Here is a 17,929-nt window from a genome sequence, read left to right as displayed (position 1 = left end):
AGGACAGGGTACAGAGCCAGGGAGGGAGGGGGGCTGGAGGCAGAGCAGGGGACTTGAATATATAAACTCCATGGTTTATATTTGAATCAATCTTTTTTTTCCTTCTTTTTTTTGGGGGGGAAGGTTACCTTGGTTTATATTCGGTTCAGTTTATATTCAAGTAGCTTACTTTGAAGTTGGAGGGCCAAATGCAGATATAAATGTGGACAAAATGGGCAGTATAGGCTCATTTTGGAATAAATAGATGAGTGGCTAAACTCAAGGCTAGTTCTTTGTAGAGTTAAACAAGATATATGGAACTGGTCTAAGGTTCAGGGTGTACAGCAAGCTAGCCCAAGTGTGGAATGAGTACATGATCAGTTACCATATGTATTAAAGGCTTGGGAGTAAAGCAAGGCTTTCACCTGCAGGTAGTCTGGAGTTAGAAAGTGCTAGAATTCTGTACATTTACATGCTCAAGGGGTACATAAATGCGAGCCAGTTTTTAAGAGTAGTTCTTTTTTTTTTTTTGTAAATCATTTTTTATTGGCAAACAAGATGCAGTTAACAGAACAGGTAGCCATGCAAAACAGCAAATAGACATTCTATAGCAGGGTGCCAAAGATAAGTACTAGCACAAGTAGCCAAAAATGGTATAAATGTCCATGCCTTGATGTTAGCCAGGACACGTATGAATTGTAGAATGCCATAATTCACACACATATTTGCATGCTCTGCTCAAACCCCACTTGCAAAGTATGCAACATCAAAACCTACTTTTGCACTAGTTAATATTTTATAAAAGGTCATTTATGCAAATAAGTGGCCACTTCCATTTATAAATGACTGGAATACTGCCACTTTCCTTCTACCTAAACTTGGCAGCTCCTTACAAAGTTATCCCTTGAGGGATTTGTAACAACACACATAGTTTTGACTGAAAACCCCGCCCATAGAAAAGGATGTTCAAAGGGGAAATATGCGTGTACCTTTATCTTAAATCTGTAGGTATTAAGTACCCACATGCTTTGTAATTGTGGGTGGTATTAAAATTGCCTTTATAGTAGATGCTAGGAGCATCCACAGATATCTTTATAACTATGGAAAAGATGGACTCTTATCAAGCAGCATATTAGCTCTTTACACATAATTCTTTCATTAAACAGCTGTTTCCAGGCAGGGGATGGGCAGGACCTGCACCTTTCAGTTAACACATAGGTAGCTACTATCTATTCATTAATAGAGCACAAATATCTCAAAAGTTGAGCAAACTGCATTTTGCACTTCTGTGCAGTTAATGTGCAACAGTTTTATCTGCATGAACTGCCTGGATAAAATGTTGACAATAAGCTCCCATTCTCACCCTTCAACAGTTATGTAACATAAAGGTTTCCAGTTACCACATATTAATTGTGGCCATTAGGGGATAGGGATTGGGACTTGTATACCGCCTTTTGGCAGTTCTACAACCACACTCAAAGCAGTTTCCATACAGGCACTTCAAGCATGTTCCCTATCTGTCCTGGTGGGCTCACAATCTGTCTAATGTACATGGGGCAGTGGAGGATTAGTGCTATGTGGTAACTACAAAACTTTAGTACACAGGGGTCGTAACATTTATTACATTAGTGATTTTTATTCCGCCATTACCTTGCAGTTCAAGGCGGATTACAAAAGAGGATTTCTGGACATGTCCAGAGGTGTTACAGAGTAGAGCGGGTTGCTTCAGAGGATTGTAATGTTTCGTACGGTGTGAGTTAGTCTTCATGGATTTCTTGAATAGCAGGGTTTTTTCCAAGACAAATCTTAAAGCAAGAAATATTAATGCATAAACATAATTATGTATAAAATTGAAGACCCCCCCCCCCCCCCCAAAAAAAAAAAAGGCGAAGGTTCCAAGAGCACAAGTTTTTAGAGACAAATTACAAAACACAACTAATGTAGCTTTTCTCCCAAAGTCTTTGATAGCTGATCTTTCTTTTCATTGCAGATAACTTCCAATGTGAAACACTTAGAGAACCTAAAGAATGATGGTGATGCTCTTATCCACACATTGGAGACACTGGCCCAAACTGCCAGGTAAGTTCCCCCAGGCTTTCAGGAATTTCCAAGGCTGTGAGCACCTCCCTCCCTTTCTTCTGACAATCACTTCAACTCAGTGCACTACAAGCGTCTCATATTACCTCCCTTCTTCAAAAACTCTGCTGTGCTCAGAACTCCTTTTATTCAAAGCTTGCTTTTTTTTCTTTCTTCTATAGTTGCGGTATACTTTGATGCTGATATGTGGGAGGCCACAACTAGGTTGTTCACCCAGTCTTTTCTCTGTTTTATTTCCTTTCATATCTCTTCATTTTAATCAAATACTGGTGTATTGTTCACTGGAATGCTGGCAGCCAAAACAGATTTTTTTTCCCTCCCTCTCTGTGTTTTCTGAATAGTAGTTACTGGAGAAGATCTTATAATGCAGTCATAGAGCAAATTATATATAATACTCCTTGAACACTTCCTGGTATGTGATTTGAAACTGATTTTCTTAAGACAAGCAGTTGACAGAGTCACACAGATAGTTCACTGAACCATACTCAGTGCCCAATGAAGAATTTTTGGATTTTCCTCTGCCTAATCATAATAGTTGCCGTGCTGATGAAGCCTTGTGACTTCTCTCAGCTGGTTTTTAACTGACATGCTCATTGAACACATTTTCCTTTCTGTGATCTTTTAGAGCTTAAATAAGCTGTTTTGTTTTTTTACTTCATGCCCTTTGTCTCCAGAGATGTGGAGGGGCATTTTCAATGCGATGTCTAAGTCTGAGTTTGGACATCTTGAGAAAGACTTCCAGAAATCCAGTAGAGAAAATGTTCATTTTCAAAACTACAAGATGTCTATTTTTTTTGTTTGAAAATATGTTATTGTTGAAAATGTGAGCCCTCAATACGTTTTATCTTTTTTGGCCATTCTTGACTATAAAGACGTCCACATGAAAAACGCACAAAAGCAATCTTTTTGGACATCTAAACAGCCATCTTAGCAAACTGTTCACAGACAGCTGAACATTCCTGAATAAAGCAGAGGGGATTACTGCAGTGAATGTCATATTAAAAGTACCAGGTACAGATGTCACTATAATTTGCATATAGTGTATGAAAACCCATTCAAAACTTACTGCCGCCTGTACACCACAGCAGTAACCCTTATGCCTGCAGGTATCATCTTTATGTAGATATAGTAGGTTTTGGAGGGCTCACCATATCATAAAATCAAGTTATAGTGACTTCTATACCTGGGACTTTTAATATGACATTCACTGCAGTAAGCCTTAGAGTGCTCTGTTGTGCCGATATAATTGAGCCATGAGAATCTATTATATAGGCTGGACAGTACTGGTTTTTTTCACATTTTTGGGTGATGGGAGGGGGTCAGAGACCACTGGGGGGAGTAAGGGGGGATCCAGTGGTCATCTGGTTAGTTTGGGCACCATTTTAGCATTTAGACGCTTTTAAAACAAGTCTAGTTCCAAATGTCAAAAAAAAAAAAGCCCTGGATGATTTTTTAAAGGTTTGATTATCCCTGCCGAGCATCCAAGTTCTAAGCCCACTGCAAATACACCTCTAACATGCCCCCTTAAGATTTAGACACACTGGAGACAAAGCAACCAGAAAGACTGTTTTGAGAATGCCCACTTTTTGTACAATCTCTCTGGAGGCTGAACTGACAGGGATCTTCCATCTCTGATAGCTTCAGCTGCAGATGATCTCTGCCCTTTGGGCTACTTGCCCGGGAGCTTCCTGACATGCCCAGTTTGTTCTTGCAGCTTCACTGCATGGTTGAAATTAATTCTGCTTGTGATTTGTTTTCAATTCCTAGTCCTTTTTTATTTATTTTGCTTGTTTGCCCACATGCTGCGGATCAACTCTGTACGAGTGATCCTTCAGTGGGAGATCGCAGACATTTTAAAGTTTGTATGCTTCTGGAGGGTGCTCTGTAAGCCTGAAACTGCAGTAAGCCCTGTCGACAGCCTGCAGATCTCTCCCCTGGTTCGTCCACAAAGGGGTAGAGTGCAGGCTGCTGCGGTCCCGAGGAGGTACGCCGGGATCAGATCTGCGCCGTATGTCTTCCCTGATTTCCCTGAGGAGTCCTGGTGGTCGTGATCTGAGGTGACAGGGAAGTTGAGGCAGCCAGAAGATCTGAAAAATCCAGTTTAATCAATTCCTGAGGTAATGATCTCCCTATGCTTGCATTGTGTATTGCTGGCTGCCATTGAAATGCATTGCAGCACATGTCTCTGTGGTGTCTGTGAGTCACAGAGTTTGCCGATTTGGGGGGGTCCTCAAATTGGGTTTTGGTGTGTGTGTCCCCCACACCTATAAAATCCTAAAATTGCCGTTTTTAGCATTTTCCTGAGTTTTTAAAGGCCGTTTTTCTGTCAAAATCAGCACCTGCGGCGGCCTCTTGGATTTTCTTTAAAGTTTTTTAAACTATATTTTGGGGATTTAGAAGCTTCATTTTTGCTCCAAACTTCACAGATGGCCACCTCAGGACAGGATGGCATGGATTCATGCTGTAAATACAGCAGATGGCTTGCGGTTTTGGAGTTGTGTAGTCTGTGCGCTGCAGCCCATAAGGGTGGATTCCACACTATCCTCCTCCAGAGAGGACCTGCTTTCCTCTGTTTCGTTCAGAGACGCGATTCCAACATCCGGGATGCCGAAATTGAGCGAGGAGGGCATTTTCGCAAAACGCAAGCGCAGTTCTGGGGAAAGTCTCATCAGTTTTTAAACCATTTCAAATCTGAGTCCCGCTGATCGGCTCTGGCTGCCGGAATTTGTTGATATGATGTATCAGGCTTTCATGAGAAAGCGGTCTATGCCTGTGTCTCCTTATCAGACTACAGTGCAGCAGTCTGTGCAGCCTTTGGATTCCAGCATGTTTCCCTTGCTGGTATGCCTGAAAGTCAGTTGCAATTTCCCGCTATTGTCTCGGTGCCTGCGTCACTTTCTTTGCCGTTGCAGTCGCATGGCGCTTCGGCGGGCCCCGCTGAAATGACTAGCCTAGCGGATCTCGTGGATTCCCAGATCGCTGATTCTCACAATGTGGGAGAGTATCAGATGGTGCACAGGCTAAGTCCAGTTGCCTTCCTGATCTTATCTCTGAATCCCTGTGGACACTGAAACTTGACTCAGACTCTGCAGTTCAGGCGGAGTGTTCTATCATGTGTCCTATGCACCCGCTCTCCACTGCATTTCAAGCTCAGGTGGACTTGGCGGAAATGCTCTTGGAGGTTGGGGGCCCCAGAGGGTCCCCTAAAGTGCGCTAGGGCAGAATTTTTCAGAATTTTCCAAGCACCTAGTCTCGCTGAGGTGGATTTGGCGGTGGCTCAGGTCACTAAACATACCGCCTTGTCCTCAGCTGGAGGGGTTGTCCTGAAGGATGTCCAGGACCGAAGACTAGATTTTGTTATGCAACATCTTTTGATTCTGCTGCGATGGGAGTGCGAGCTGCAGCGGCCACTTCCTCTGTGGCCCGAGCATATCATACTAAACTTCATCAGGTTCCTGAGGAGGTTGTCCTTCGGGACCTCGGCTTCTTGGTTTCTGGTGTGAATTATTTGGCAGCCACACTCTGTGATATTTTGACAGTGTTTGCTATGCTGGGTGCTTATTCAAGAGAATGTTATGGACTCACCAGTGGTCGGGTGATTCTTCATCCAAGTCTGTGCTGAGCGACTTAACCTTCAACGGTTTGCCCTTATTTGGCCAGGGTTTGGATGTCCTGATGGCAAGTGTGCAGGACCTCGTCCATCCAGCGGAACGGAACGGCCAATTTTTCGGCCCTCCTGGCAAACCTCAGTATGCCAGACCCCCTATGGCGGGGCAGTGTTTCGGAGCGTCCTATAGACCTCCCTTTGGAGGTGCAGCGCGCCAACAGCCTTCCATCTCTTGATCTTCTGTCCATTCTAAGAGAACCTTATGACACCAGGGCTCTGGTGAGGCCCCCCTGAATCTTGGAGGGTTGCTTTCAGCCTTCCTTTCAGAATGGCTAAAGCTACCCTAGGACCAGTGGGTCCTAGAGGTTTTAAAGATTGGTTTTCGACTGCAGTTCTTCTGGATGCCGCCAGACTTCTTCTGGTCCTCTTCCAAGGGGAATCCAGACAGGGCAGGTAAGCTGCGTGCTACAGTGTGTCGGTTACTGGATTTAGAGGACATGGTGTCCGTCCCACAGGATGCCTTGGGCTCCGAGAGATATCTGATTTTCTTCATCGTGCCACAGAAGGACTCCGATTGCAGACCAATTCTGGACCTGTAAGCAGTGCACGCATTCTGGCGAGTTCCGCATTACAGATGGACCCGGGGTATGCTGTCATAGCAGAGGTAGCACCCGGGGAGTTTTTGGTTTCCTTGGATCTCACGGAAGCCAATCTCCATTTCTCGATATTCCCAGATCAGAGGTTCCTGAGGTTTCATGTTCTCGGGAGGCATTTCCAGTTTGTGGTGCTCCCTTTCAGTTTGGCATCGGCGACCAGAACCCTTCCCAAGATCATGGTGGTGGTGGCTGTCCATCTGCGATCTCTGGGTGTCCTAGTGCATCCGTACCTCGACGACTGGCTGATCAGAGCTCCTTCGTGGAAGCAGGGTTGCTTGGCTCTTTGGTCAGAGTACTGGATCTGAAGAAATCTCCTCCCCCTGCTGGAATGGAGACAAGCCTCTCAGTGCTCAAGCATGGAGCCAATGATTAATTGAGGAGAAACTGAAATATCAACCATTTTACTCAATGCACAGTTTTCAAAGCCAGACAGTGTGGGAGATTCCACTCCCTCCCAAATGACCATATCTACAAGTGAGATCTGCCTAATAAACTCAAATGATGCAACAGTCTGCAGAGATTTGGACCCAAGCCTTCAATATTGATCTCCTGATATTTCTTATAAATACAGCCTCCGTCTCCTGCTGCAACAGTTGGAAAATCATATGGCAAAGATTCTAAAATTCTTTGCCAGTTATATGGCATATTTGTATGTTCCTTACCAGATAAGTCCAGAACCTGAGAGTTATATCCATCAACCAGCAGATGAAAATAGAAAAACAAAATACTTCTGTGTGATTCACCAGGCACCATGCAGCCTTAAAGTGCCCAGTATTTCTTTGTCTTCAGGGGTGTCTTATTCTGGTTCCAGACTTTTCCAGCCTATGGATTTATTTCTTCCCTCATTGTGATATTCATGGACCCAGTATATCTCTGTCTATAGTGAATGGTTCCCACACACCCCAAGAGATTTGGGAAGAAGTCAAACAAGATGCAGAGAGAGGTTTTCAGGCAATTTATTAAAACTTTCTAGACAGTTATCAGTACTCATAGTAAACTGTGTAGTACTGTAATTTTAGCAGCATATTAGCAGTGAGCATTATTAATAGCTAAAAGCTATATGTGCCACTAGTGATCACATGGTTTAAGAAGGGGTTGGGAGTTTCTTTTATCAGTTAAGGGGGTGCAGAGCCAAAAAAAAGTTAAGAAACCCTGACATAAATGAATAGAGCCATTGAATATCAGGTATTGATGTAAGCTGATAAGCTACCCACTTACGGTATCTTATGTAGCAGCATGTTATTGAATATTTCATCCACTGTTTATATAGAACTGACCAGATGTGACTTCTCTAGTTAGTTATTAATGACAAACGTGAATTTTTAATGTTTAGATGTTAGGAGGATAATATTCAGCCGTCGGCAGTCAATGTTTAATGCTGGGCCATATCCAAATACTGACATTAAATATCCAGGATATAAGCAGACAGACAGCACTTAACTGGATAAGTGCTGATATTCAGCCTGTATTCGGTTAAGTTAAACAGGCCAAAGATAGGATTGGTATCTATGCAGACCTATTTGGCTGATTAGCTTAGCTGGTTAAGAGCTGAATATCAGCACTGATCCAAGTCAGTGTATGATCAACTAGTTCAAAGTTGGCAGCAAATAATGTATGTTCAACTAGGTCAAGGGCTGAGGAGATTAATGACTGTAGTGTAGGCATCCAAAGAAATACAAATGGGATCATTTAGGGCCAGTAAAATAGTTTTCGTGCTATGGTATCTGTGAAATCCGGCTTGAAATGGGTGAAGTGTGCTCGTTGCTTTGATAAATACTAGGCCTTTGACCTAGTTGATCATACATTATTTGGTGCCAACTTTGTCCTGACTCCGCCCACACAATAATCAATTTTGGCTTTAGTTGTTGGAGGGATTATTCAGCAGCACCATCTGGGTAGGCACTTCTTTTTTTAAACTTTCATCAAGTGTACAAAAATTCATAATAAACACTATTAATTAGACCACTTGAACATCTTATCATTGTATCCTATAAATATAAATGCAACCCTTCCCCCACCCTCCCTCTAAGCCCATTATTCATTATAAGATCATAAACCCTCCAATTGAAACCCTCCCCCCACCCAACACTAAGTGGTGTATAATTAATAGAAAAATGGCATTTAATCATGACAAAAAGATGTTAATGGCTCCCATATTTTTATAAAATTTTTATAATTTCCATTCTGTACCGCCAGTGATCTTTCCATTCTATACATGTGACATAACAAATTCCACCAGAAATTAAAATTAAGCCTACTGTGGTCTTTCCAGTTATTAGTAATATGTTGGATGGCAACTCCAGTCATGATCAATAAAAGTTTATTATTACACCATGATATCTGACTCTTTTTTCTCATAGACATTCCAAATATCACAGTATCATAAGATAACGCTACATGGTTTTCCAATAAACAATTTATTTGATCCCAGATTGAATTCCAAAAGGCTAAGATATGGGGACACTAATACAAAAGATGGGTGGGCACTTCTGAATATTCCTTCAGGTCTCGCTCAACAGCAGTTAACTGGGCGAGAAGCTCTTTTAGCTTGGCTTTAAATGTTGACCCCTAGATTTACTATATTGTGAATTGTACCCTCTTGTCAGTAAGCCCAGTTACCTAATTAATTTTGATTTGTTTTTTTTTAACATACAGCTCTCATGCTGATGTAGTTGTTGCCTCCTTGGCTTTTGAGATTCTCAGAGCAGTTGGACATTAAAGAAAAGGATTACCGGACCAAGGAATTTTCAGCGCAATGCAAGCTAATGGCTTATGTCCTTAACCAATGATATGGTTCTTTTATAAGAAATATATAAACTGCAGCAGAGGTGCATCCTGGAAAATATCACCTGTATGAAAGTAAATACTGGGTGACAGAGGGTTTTATAATGCAAGGCAATATTTGCTCACTCTGTAACAAGTAAGCATGGCAAGTCTGCTTTACAATAGAATTCCAAAAATGTAAGACAAGGAAAGTTTACTATGTAATAATATTGTGAATTAATGACTAGTTGGTGGTTCATGCTATTTTGCATTATGTGATTTCGGGTGAACCAATAGGAACTACTATGTAAGTGTCATTTTAAAATGTGTGTGGTCTTATTAACATAGGAGATTATAACAATTGTAATTTTATATTCGATTAAATTTGTTAAAATAAACATATTTTCCATTGTGAAATTATTGCTTATGTGTATCATGTGACACTGGTATTGGTCTCTCATAAACTTTGTATAAAAGGTTTTCTAACAAACTTGCTAAAATGTACACAAATCGTAACAAGATTAGAAATGTGTATACCCCCCCCCCCCCAATATATTGACTTTTCAAAGATGTTCTTTACATAAGGCACAAATTTCGAAACAGTATGTGAGAGCCATGCAATAATGGGTAATATGAGACAGTTTTTTTAAATATATGGGTATGACATAAAGAGAGAGAGAGTGGGCTTTTTTGTGCATAGAATGACGGAGACAAAAGCAGGTGTTCTGTGTAAATGAAATTGTCATTGTGTGTATACACTGCCATGCAAAAATCTTCACACTCATACATTTTTCCACATTCTGCTGTTTAAATATAAAATTTAAAAATGAATTAAAAATTTGTTTCACTGGTCTACACAGCATTTGCATTGTGAAAGAGCAATTATGGAAATATTCAAAAAGTAATTAAGAACAAGATTCAAAAGAAGTGTTTATTATTGCATAAGTCTTCACACCTCTTCACTCAACACCTAATGCAAACTCTTTGCAGCAATAATAGCCTTGAATTATTTAGGATAAGGAGCAACTTCGCACAGCAGGATGCTGCAGCTAGTGCCCATTTTTCTCAGCTGAATAGCTCAAGCTCTATTGGTTTGGTCTTTGATGGGGCCACTTGAAGACATTCCCTTTCTTCATTCTGAATTACTACATTGTTGCCTTTGCTTTGTATATAGGATCATTTTCCTGATGAAAGTTGAATCTTTTCCTCCACCCCAGACCTATAGCTAACTAGAACAGGTTTTCTTCCAGAGTCCAGAAAAATAAAGAGAAGAATTTGTCCACAAGGTAGACAAAGAACAGTTTATATTTAAAAGGAACATAAAAAGACTTGACACTGCCATTTTTCGAAGAATAACTTCATCAGGGTTCATATACATTCTCAATTTTTAAACCACCATTGGACAAAGCAATATCACAACTATAAATTAATAATGTCAAATAGTTTTTACTATTTTACAATATTCAAAAATTCCATTATAAAATTAAAGTGCATATATATATATGAGGACTGACAATTACCCCCTCTTCTATTAAACTGTGCTAGCGGTTTTTAGTGCAGATAGCTGCGCTGAATGGCCCACACTGCTCCCCGATGCTCATAGGAACTCTATGAGCATCGGGAGCAGTGTGGGCCATTCAGAAGGGCTCCCCGCGCTAGAAACTGCTAGCGCAGATTCATGAAAGAAGGCCTTAGTTTCAGTTTTTAATAAAAATTTGATATATAAGAACATAAGAATTGCTGCTGCTGGGTCAGACCAGTGGTCCATCGTGCCCAGCAGTCCGCTCAGATGGCGGCCCTTAGGTCAAAGACCAGTGCCCTAACTGAGACTAGCCTTACCTGCATACGTTCTGGTTCAGCAGGAACTTGTCTGACTTTGTCTTGAATCCCTGGAGGGTGTTTTCCCCTATAACAGCCTCTGGAAGAGCGTTCCAATTTTCTACCACTCTCTAGGTAAAGAAGAACTTCCTTACATTTGTACGGAATCTGTCCCCTTTCAACTTTAGAGAGTGCCCTCTTGTTCTCCCTACCTTTAAAAGGGTGAACAACCTGTCTTTATCTACTAAGTCTATTCCCTTCATTATCTTGAATGTTTCACTCATGTCCCCTCTCAGTTTCCTCTTTTCAAGGGAGAAGAGGCCCAGTTTCTCTAATCTCTCACTGTACAGCAAGGGTAGGGAACTCCGGTCCTCAAGAGCCGTATTCCAGTCGGGTTTTCAGGATTTCCCCAATGAATATGCATTGAAAGCAGTGCATGCAATTTGATTTCATGCATATTCATTGGGGAAATCCTGAAAACCCGACTGGAATACGGCTCTCGAGGACCGGAGTTCCCTACCCCTGCTGTACGGCAACTCCTCCAGCCCCTTAACCATTTTAATCGCTCTTCTCTGGACCCTTTCAAGTAATACTGTGTCCTTCTTCATGTACGGCGACCATTCCTGGACGCAGTATTCCAGGTGAGGGTGTACCATGGCCCAGTACAGCAGCATGATAACCTTCTCCGATCTGTTTGTGATCCCCTTCTTAATCATTCCAAAACATCAAAAGATATTGACAACAGATACACTTCTCCCTCCATATTCGCTGTGCTAGGGTATTAACAGAACCGCAAATACAGAAAAACCATGAATAACTTTTTCATATGTTATTCACTGTTTTCTATTAAAACCATTGTGAATATGGTGAAACTGTGAATAACATGGTTGGAGACCTGGCCTGTCCCTGAAGGAGAGGCAAAACATGATGAATAAAGTGCTGGGAATCATCGATTTTCTCTGTAAACACTTGGAATCAGCAATTTCTCTATGCAAGCTGATGTAATTTGGGGGGGAGGAGCCAGCAAGCTAAAAACCATGAATAATTGAAACCGCGAATGCTGAAACCGCGAATACGGAGGGAGAAGTGTACTTCTGATCTAGGTTGGGGAGCTCATCTCGATGGTCTCCATACTCAAGGCAGTTGGAATCACCAAGAGAAATCTCTCCATATCATTCTTTTTGAACTTCGAGCAATTCGAAATTCCCCATCATGTTCCGGGATTGCCTCCTCAATCAGGTAGTACTTATTCAGATGGACAACCAAGTGGTGATGTACTATATAAACAAACAAGGGAGGGCATGGGATCTCACCGTCTCTATCAGAAAGTGATGAAGATTTGGTCCTGGGCAATCCCACACAACATATTCCTCAAAGCTGTTTATCTTGCAAGGAAACAGAATGATCTAGTGCAGTGTTTCTCAACTCAGTCCTGGAATACCCCCTTGCCAGTCAGGTTTTCAGGATATCCACAATGAATATTCATAAACTTGATTTGCATACACTGCCTCCATTATATGCAAATTTCTTTCATGCATATTCAATGTGGATATTCTGAAAACCTGACTGGCAAAGGGGGACTCCAGGACCAAGTTGAGAAACACTGCCCTAGTGGACAGGTTAAGCAGGCTCCTATAACCTCACAAATGGTCACTCAACTCAGCTGTGTTGTGACAAATATTTGTACATTGTGGACCCCAGAAGTGGACCTTTTTGCTTCCCTCCACAATTACAAGCTCCCAAACTTCTGTTCCAGGATCTACAATCCCATTTGCCTGGAGTCTGATACCTTTCTCTTCAACAGAACAAACAAATTTCTGTATGCTTTCCCTCCACTAGCTCTGATCAGGAAAACTCTACTAAAACTTCACTAGGAACATGCCACCCTGATCCTCATAGTGCCTCAGTGGCCACAACTATTGTTTCCTTTTCTACAATTCAGAATATCTATAATAATAAAATGCTAAGCGCGTATGCGCACTCACATGTTCCCTGAGATCTGATTTGTCGGGATGTGGCTGGTAGGAGTGCGCATGCGCGCCAGACAAGCCTCCCTGCTCTCCACCTCATGCCACTGAAAGGATTCCGAGGAAGGCGGCGATGGTGAGGGGAGCCGCCGTGGCACATTCAAAATTTAACTTCTGCCCCACACTTGCGACTCGGAAAATTTAACTTCGGCCCCACACTCACGGCTCAGAAAATTTAACTTCGGCCCCACACTCGCGGCTCAGCTTGAAAGAAATCTCGCCGGCGCTCGCAGGTGGCTGAGGCTCGCAGCTGGTCTTGGAGAAGGGGGCGGAGCTCCTCTGCCAAGTCTGTCCCGGCAGGAACCTAACACCATGCCATGCACAGAAGGGGGGGTGCGCAAGCTCCTACAGAGCTAGTGAGAGAATGTCTTATCCCCCCGAGCAGGAAAGGAAAAGAAGTGAAGAGGTGGATTTTTCTTCCAGGTCCCTCCCGGCAAATGGTGGAGCGAGCGAAGAAGGGGGAGCGGCGAATGGAGGGTTAAAATCCGCCCCTTCTACCGATCGGACGTCTCTTCCCGGGGCTTGGAGGACGCCTCTGAGGGTGGTCGGGGCCCGGGCTGCTCGGTCCATGCATCCGGCTGGTTCTCCCACCAAAGCCCCCCATGGTGGTTGCTCCTCCCGTATCCGGCCCCGCATCCAAAGCCTCCCCGAAGGCTGACTCCCATGAAAATGCTACCCTTCCGTTCAAAGACACGGCGGCAGCTCCCCTCCAAGAGCCGCACCAGTGTCGGAAACCCCTCCGACGTCACAACGTCAGAGACAAGGCTTCTGACGCCGGTGTGCCTCCGGAGAGAAGCCGCCGCAGCGGTCCCGAACAGCAACACAACATTTTCATGGGAGCCAGCCCTCGGAGAAACCCAAGAGGAGACAACACCGCGAAAAGCTCCAGCAAGGGAGCCAACCAGACCGCGAGTGCGGGGACGCTGTAAGCAGGGATCGGGTGAGGAGCCGCCGCTGCCTGCGGCTTTGAAATTTGGCAAGGGAGCTGGCCAGAATGGGGTGGGGGACTTCTAAAATGTAAGGCTGCATGATTTACAGATAAGGGAGAAGGGTTCCTAATGGACAGTGGGAAACGTACAAGTAAGGGAGAAGGGCTACTGCTGGACAGGGGGGAGCAGGAAGTAAAGGAAAAGAGCTACTGCTGGACAGGGGGGGAGCAGGAAGTAAAGGAAAAGAGCTACTGCTGGACAGGGGGAGCAGGGAATGGGGGGGTGATGCTGGACAGGGGGAGATAAAAGGAGAAGGGCTACTGCTATATAGGGGGAACAGGGAATAGGGGGGTGCTGCTGGGCAGGGAGGAGGTAAAAGTAAGGGAGAAGGGATGCTACCACCCATTAATGTAACGGGCTAAACAATTAGTGAGATTATATTCTACTTCAAATCTTTCCAATGCTCCTGGCACAGAACGAGGCCTCCCTTCTTCATCCCAATCTACACTCAATTCTCACAGCATAGTATCTCTCTCCCGACTAGATGCTTTTGCATTCTTGGCTCCAGTATCAGCCATAATTGAGGCTTCTAGAAAATGCTTTACACACTGCTGCTATCACTTTAAGTGGACTTGCTTCACAGTATTGTTTATATTTATGCTTTATTAATTGATATCCCGCTTAAGCATATTACAGATATAAGCGGTTTACAATAAAATAAAATTAAGTACCTAGAACTTCCCTATCTGTCCCGAAGGCTCACAATCTAGCTAAAAATGGTGTCACCTCAACTCTTTGATCCAAAATCTTTTCCTCTCCCATCAGTTCTAGATTACTTATTACACCTCTTAGATTCTGGTCTCAAAACTTCTTCAGTCAGAATTCACCCTCAGTGCTAGTATGGCTTTTCATACATTTTTGGATAAAAAGCCATTGTCAGTGCATCCTCTAGTTTCTAGAGTCATGAAAGGCCTTTTACATACTAAGCCACCAAGCAAGCCTCCTCCAGTTGATTGGGATCTTAATGTTATAGTTTCAACCCTAATGAAGCCTCCCTTTGAACCACTTGCGACTTCATCCCTCAAGCATCTCACTTGGAAAGTGATCTTTTTAATCTGCATCATATCTGAACACTGAGTCAGTGCGCTTCAAGCACTTGTTTTGGACTCACCTTACACATTCTGTCTATTTCATTGAATGGAAGAACAAAAACAGAAATTGCAGTGATGATGTACAAGACGCCAAGTCTTTAATAAACAATCATAAAAAAGAACATAAGACAGTTTGTTTCCAAAAGGATTGATAAGACCGGACCTGACATGGTCCGTGTTTCGAAAAAACACTCCTTGCTCAGGGGTCCTAATGTATATCAAAACAAGAGAACCTGATGGATAACATTGCAGTTGTCCCACTGCAGTTGTTTAGGATTTTTTTGTTTATTTCATTGAATGTCCTCTAGTTCTAGTACAATTTAAGGCATAAGTAACTGTTCTCTACTTACTTCTTCTACCTCATTCATTATTCTGTAAATCCTTATCATATCCTCTCTTAATTATCTTTCTCCATGATGAACAGTCATAATCTGTTTAATCTGTTTTCATAAGAGAGCCTCTTTATCATTTTTGTTGACTTTCTCTGTACTTTTTCCAATTCCTCTGTGGCACCCATTTTTAAAGCTGAATTGGACATTCATGTGCTTGAAGCATCCAAATCTCAATTTTGCAAAGGCAGAATATAGACTTCCAACACTTCAGTATGTCCAAATAGCAAGGGGGCATTTTTTGGGTGGACTGGGGAGGGACTGAAATCTAGATGTTCAACAGCAATTACTAATGGGGGAAAAATATCTTATGTCTATAAAAATGGATGTCCTTATGTAGACCTGGTACTAGGAACATCAAGTTACTGAAAGGTGCTTTGGTATAGCAGCTGTCCATTGGAGGGATTAAGGCATAATACCTCCTTATTCCTTCAGTGGTTATTGCCCGCCCCCTCTGCCCTGAAAGTGAAACCAGAAGGGGATACCAGACTCTGAGGCTTAAATTCACTAACCTGCCCGATCCTGTCCGCTCCGTGGCCAATCTGGGGGTGATGCAAATGAGGGCGATTGAAGGCAGGCCCCCCACCAACCACACAGATCGCTGGAGAGCGATCCTTGAGCATGCGCAGACTATCTTTGCCTGTAGATGATCTGCGCATGCTCACCACAAAGGAAGAGCTGGAACCCCTTTTTTTTTTTTAGAGCTTTAAACTTTCGCGAGCCCATGATTTTAACTCGCAAGTTGAAAGCATGTTAAAACCACGAAGTCGGGGCAGAGAACAGGAGAAGCAGAATTGGGGCAGAGAGCAGGAGAATCAGGGCAGGGTTTTTGCACAAGTGACTGATCCTCAGCAGTCACTTGTTTTTTGATCGAACAGCCCAGTCGTTCCTGAAATTGTTTTGCGAATCACTGCCTTCCTACTTTTGGATGCCCTTCCCCTCATTTGCATGCGTGGATCAGGAGGAAGGTTAGTGAATTGGGTCGGGGTCAGAAAGGAGTCACTAAGTGATTGGGACTTGATTGGTGGGCTTAGTAAATCTAACCATATGACAGCTTCAGTCAGGTATTATAGGCATTCATAACAGAGGAGTAGCCTAGTGATTAGTGCAGTGGACTGGAAATCATGGGACCCAGATTCAAATCCAGAAACAGAAAAATATCTGTAGTGCCTAAATTTATGACACCTGTATGCCTGAAGGCTATTGGAATGGTGTGTACATTCAGGTACAATAAGATTATTATATTTTTTCCTTTTCCTGGAGAGCTCACAATTATAAAAACTGTTAAAGTGGCATTTGAACCTGGGTCCCTTGCTTTACAGTCTACTGCAGTAACCATGAAGCTGACCCGCTGCTAAGAATGCTGCTATACCGACATTCATGTCCCTTATTTTCCCCCATTCAAAATTTGGGCATTTCAGTTTGTAAAATGAATGTTCATGCTGGATGTTTCCAGTGCAGAAATGTCCCATCTCACGTATTTGTGAATAAGCTATATCCTATTCAAATTGACATGTCAAATGTTCTTTCATTTGGCACATTCTGACTTGGACATCCTTTTGAAAATGACCCTTGATACCTTTTTTGAGTTAGGGTAATCACATGGATCTATAAGGAAGCATTATAATTAAGAATGTGCAGGAATAAAAAATATTTTGTTTAGTTTGTGTCATTTGCTGGTTATTTTATTTCATTCTTGGTTTTATAAATGTTCCTTTTGTTTCATTTCTGTTTTATGAATTTTTATTTTGGGGCAATTTTGTTAATTGTCTTGGCTGCTGACTAAACAAAAAGGGAAAACCACTCATGACAAACAACCTCAATTGCCCAATCACAACCCAAATCCTCAGACAACCTGTACCCCCTTAAGAGCATCACCTAGTCCACCTCTGACCCCCCTCCAGTGTCCTCTGGTCCAGCATTAGGCAATGTATCTCCCCTCTCCCCACAGAGGCAAATGATCCCCCCTAACATCAGGTCTATAATGTCAGGGCAGGTGTGATCTTCCTTTGGTCCCAGCCCCACTGTACAGAAGTGAAGGTAGCTGAAGTCACTGAAAAGGAATACCAGGAGTTGAAACATGGCTTAAAGCCATAGACTGTGAGGGTACCCCAGACCTGAAGGACAATACACATATCTACAATGATTTTAGAAAATCACTATATGTGATGATCCACACCATCCCACGCTTTCAAGAGGGCATAGTTTGGAAGTTAATTCACATTTCACAAAGGAAATTATACATCTGTAAGGCAAAATATCTCCATCAGTCAGGCACAGATTTTTACCAAGTGCTTGTTTTAGCTAGGATTTTACACAAGGAACTCATTCTTCCTAATCCCCTATTTATTTCCACATCCTAAAGGAAAACAAATTTAAAATTGAAGCCTCGGTACCTAATGGGTGGCACTTACACATATAGGATTTTAAGATGGGGCAGGTACACAATAAGGCAGCCAAATTCATGTCATTTTATCCAAATGTACAAGGATTCTTCAAAAAGTTTTAGCACT

At 42.7% G+C, this 17,929-nt stretch overlaps 1 protein-coding gene across 4 annotated transcripts in view; it reads left to right on the top strand.

Annotated features, from left to right (window-relative positions):
* ULK4 (unc-51 like kinase 4) overlaps window positions 1-9,513 on the top strand; it is a 487,365-nt gene extending 477,852 nt beyond the window's left edge. For all 4 annotated transcript variants that reach the window (XM_033930453.1, XM_033930452.1, XM_033930451.1 and 1 more), the window contains 2 exons: window positions 1,970-2,058; window positions 8,995-9,513. In XM_033930453.1, coding sequence (XP_033786344.1) covers window positions 1,970-2,058; window positions 8,995-9,058 — 153 coding nt within the window. In that variant the 3' untranslated portion in view covers window positions 9,059-9,513. The remainder of the gene's footprint in view (window positions 1-1,969; window positions 2,059-8,994) is intronic.
* The last annotated feature ends 8,416 nt before the right edge of the window (window positions 9,514-17,929 follow it).

This window comes from Geotrypetes seraphini, chromosome 2 (assembly GCF_902459505.1).
Source record: "Geotrypetes seraphini chromosome 2, aGeoSer1.1, whole genome shotgun sequence".
Classification (NCBI taxonomy): domain Eukaryota; kingdom Metazoa; phylum Chordata; class Amphibia; order Gymnophiona; family Dermophiidae; genus Geotrypetes; species Geotrypetes seraphini.
This window is presented reverse-complemented; position numbering and strand designations above follow the sequence as displayed.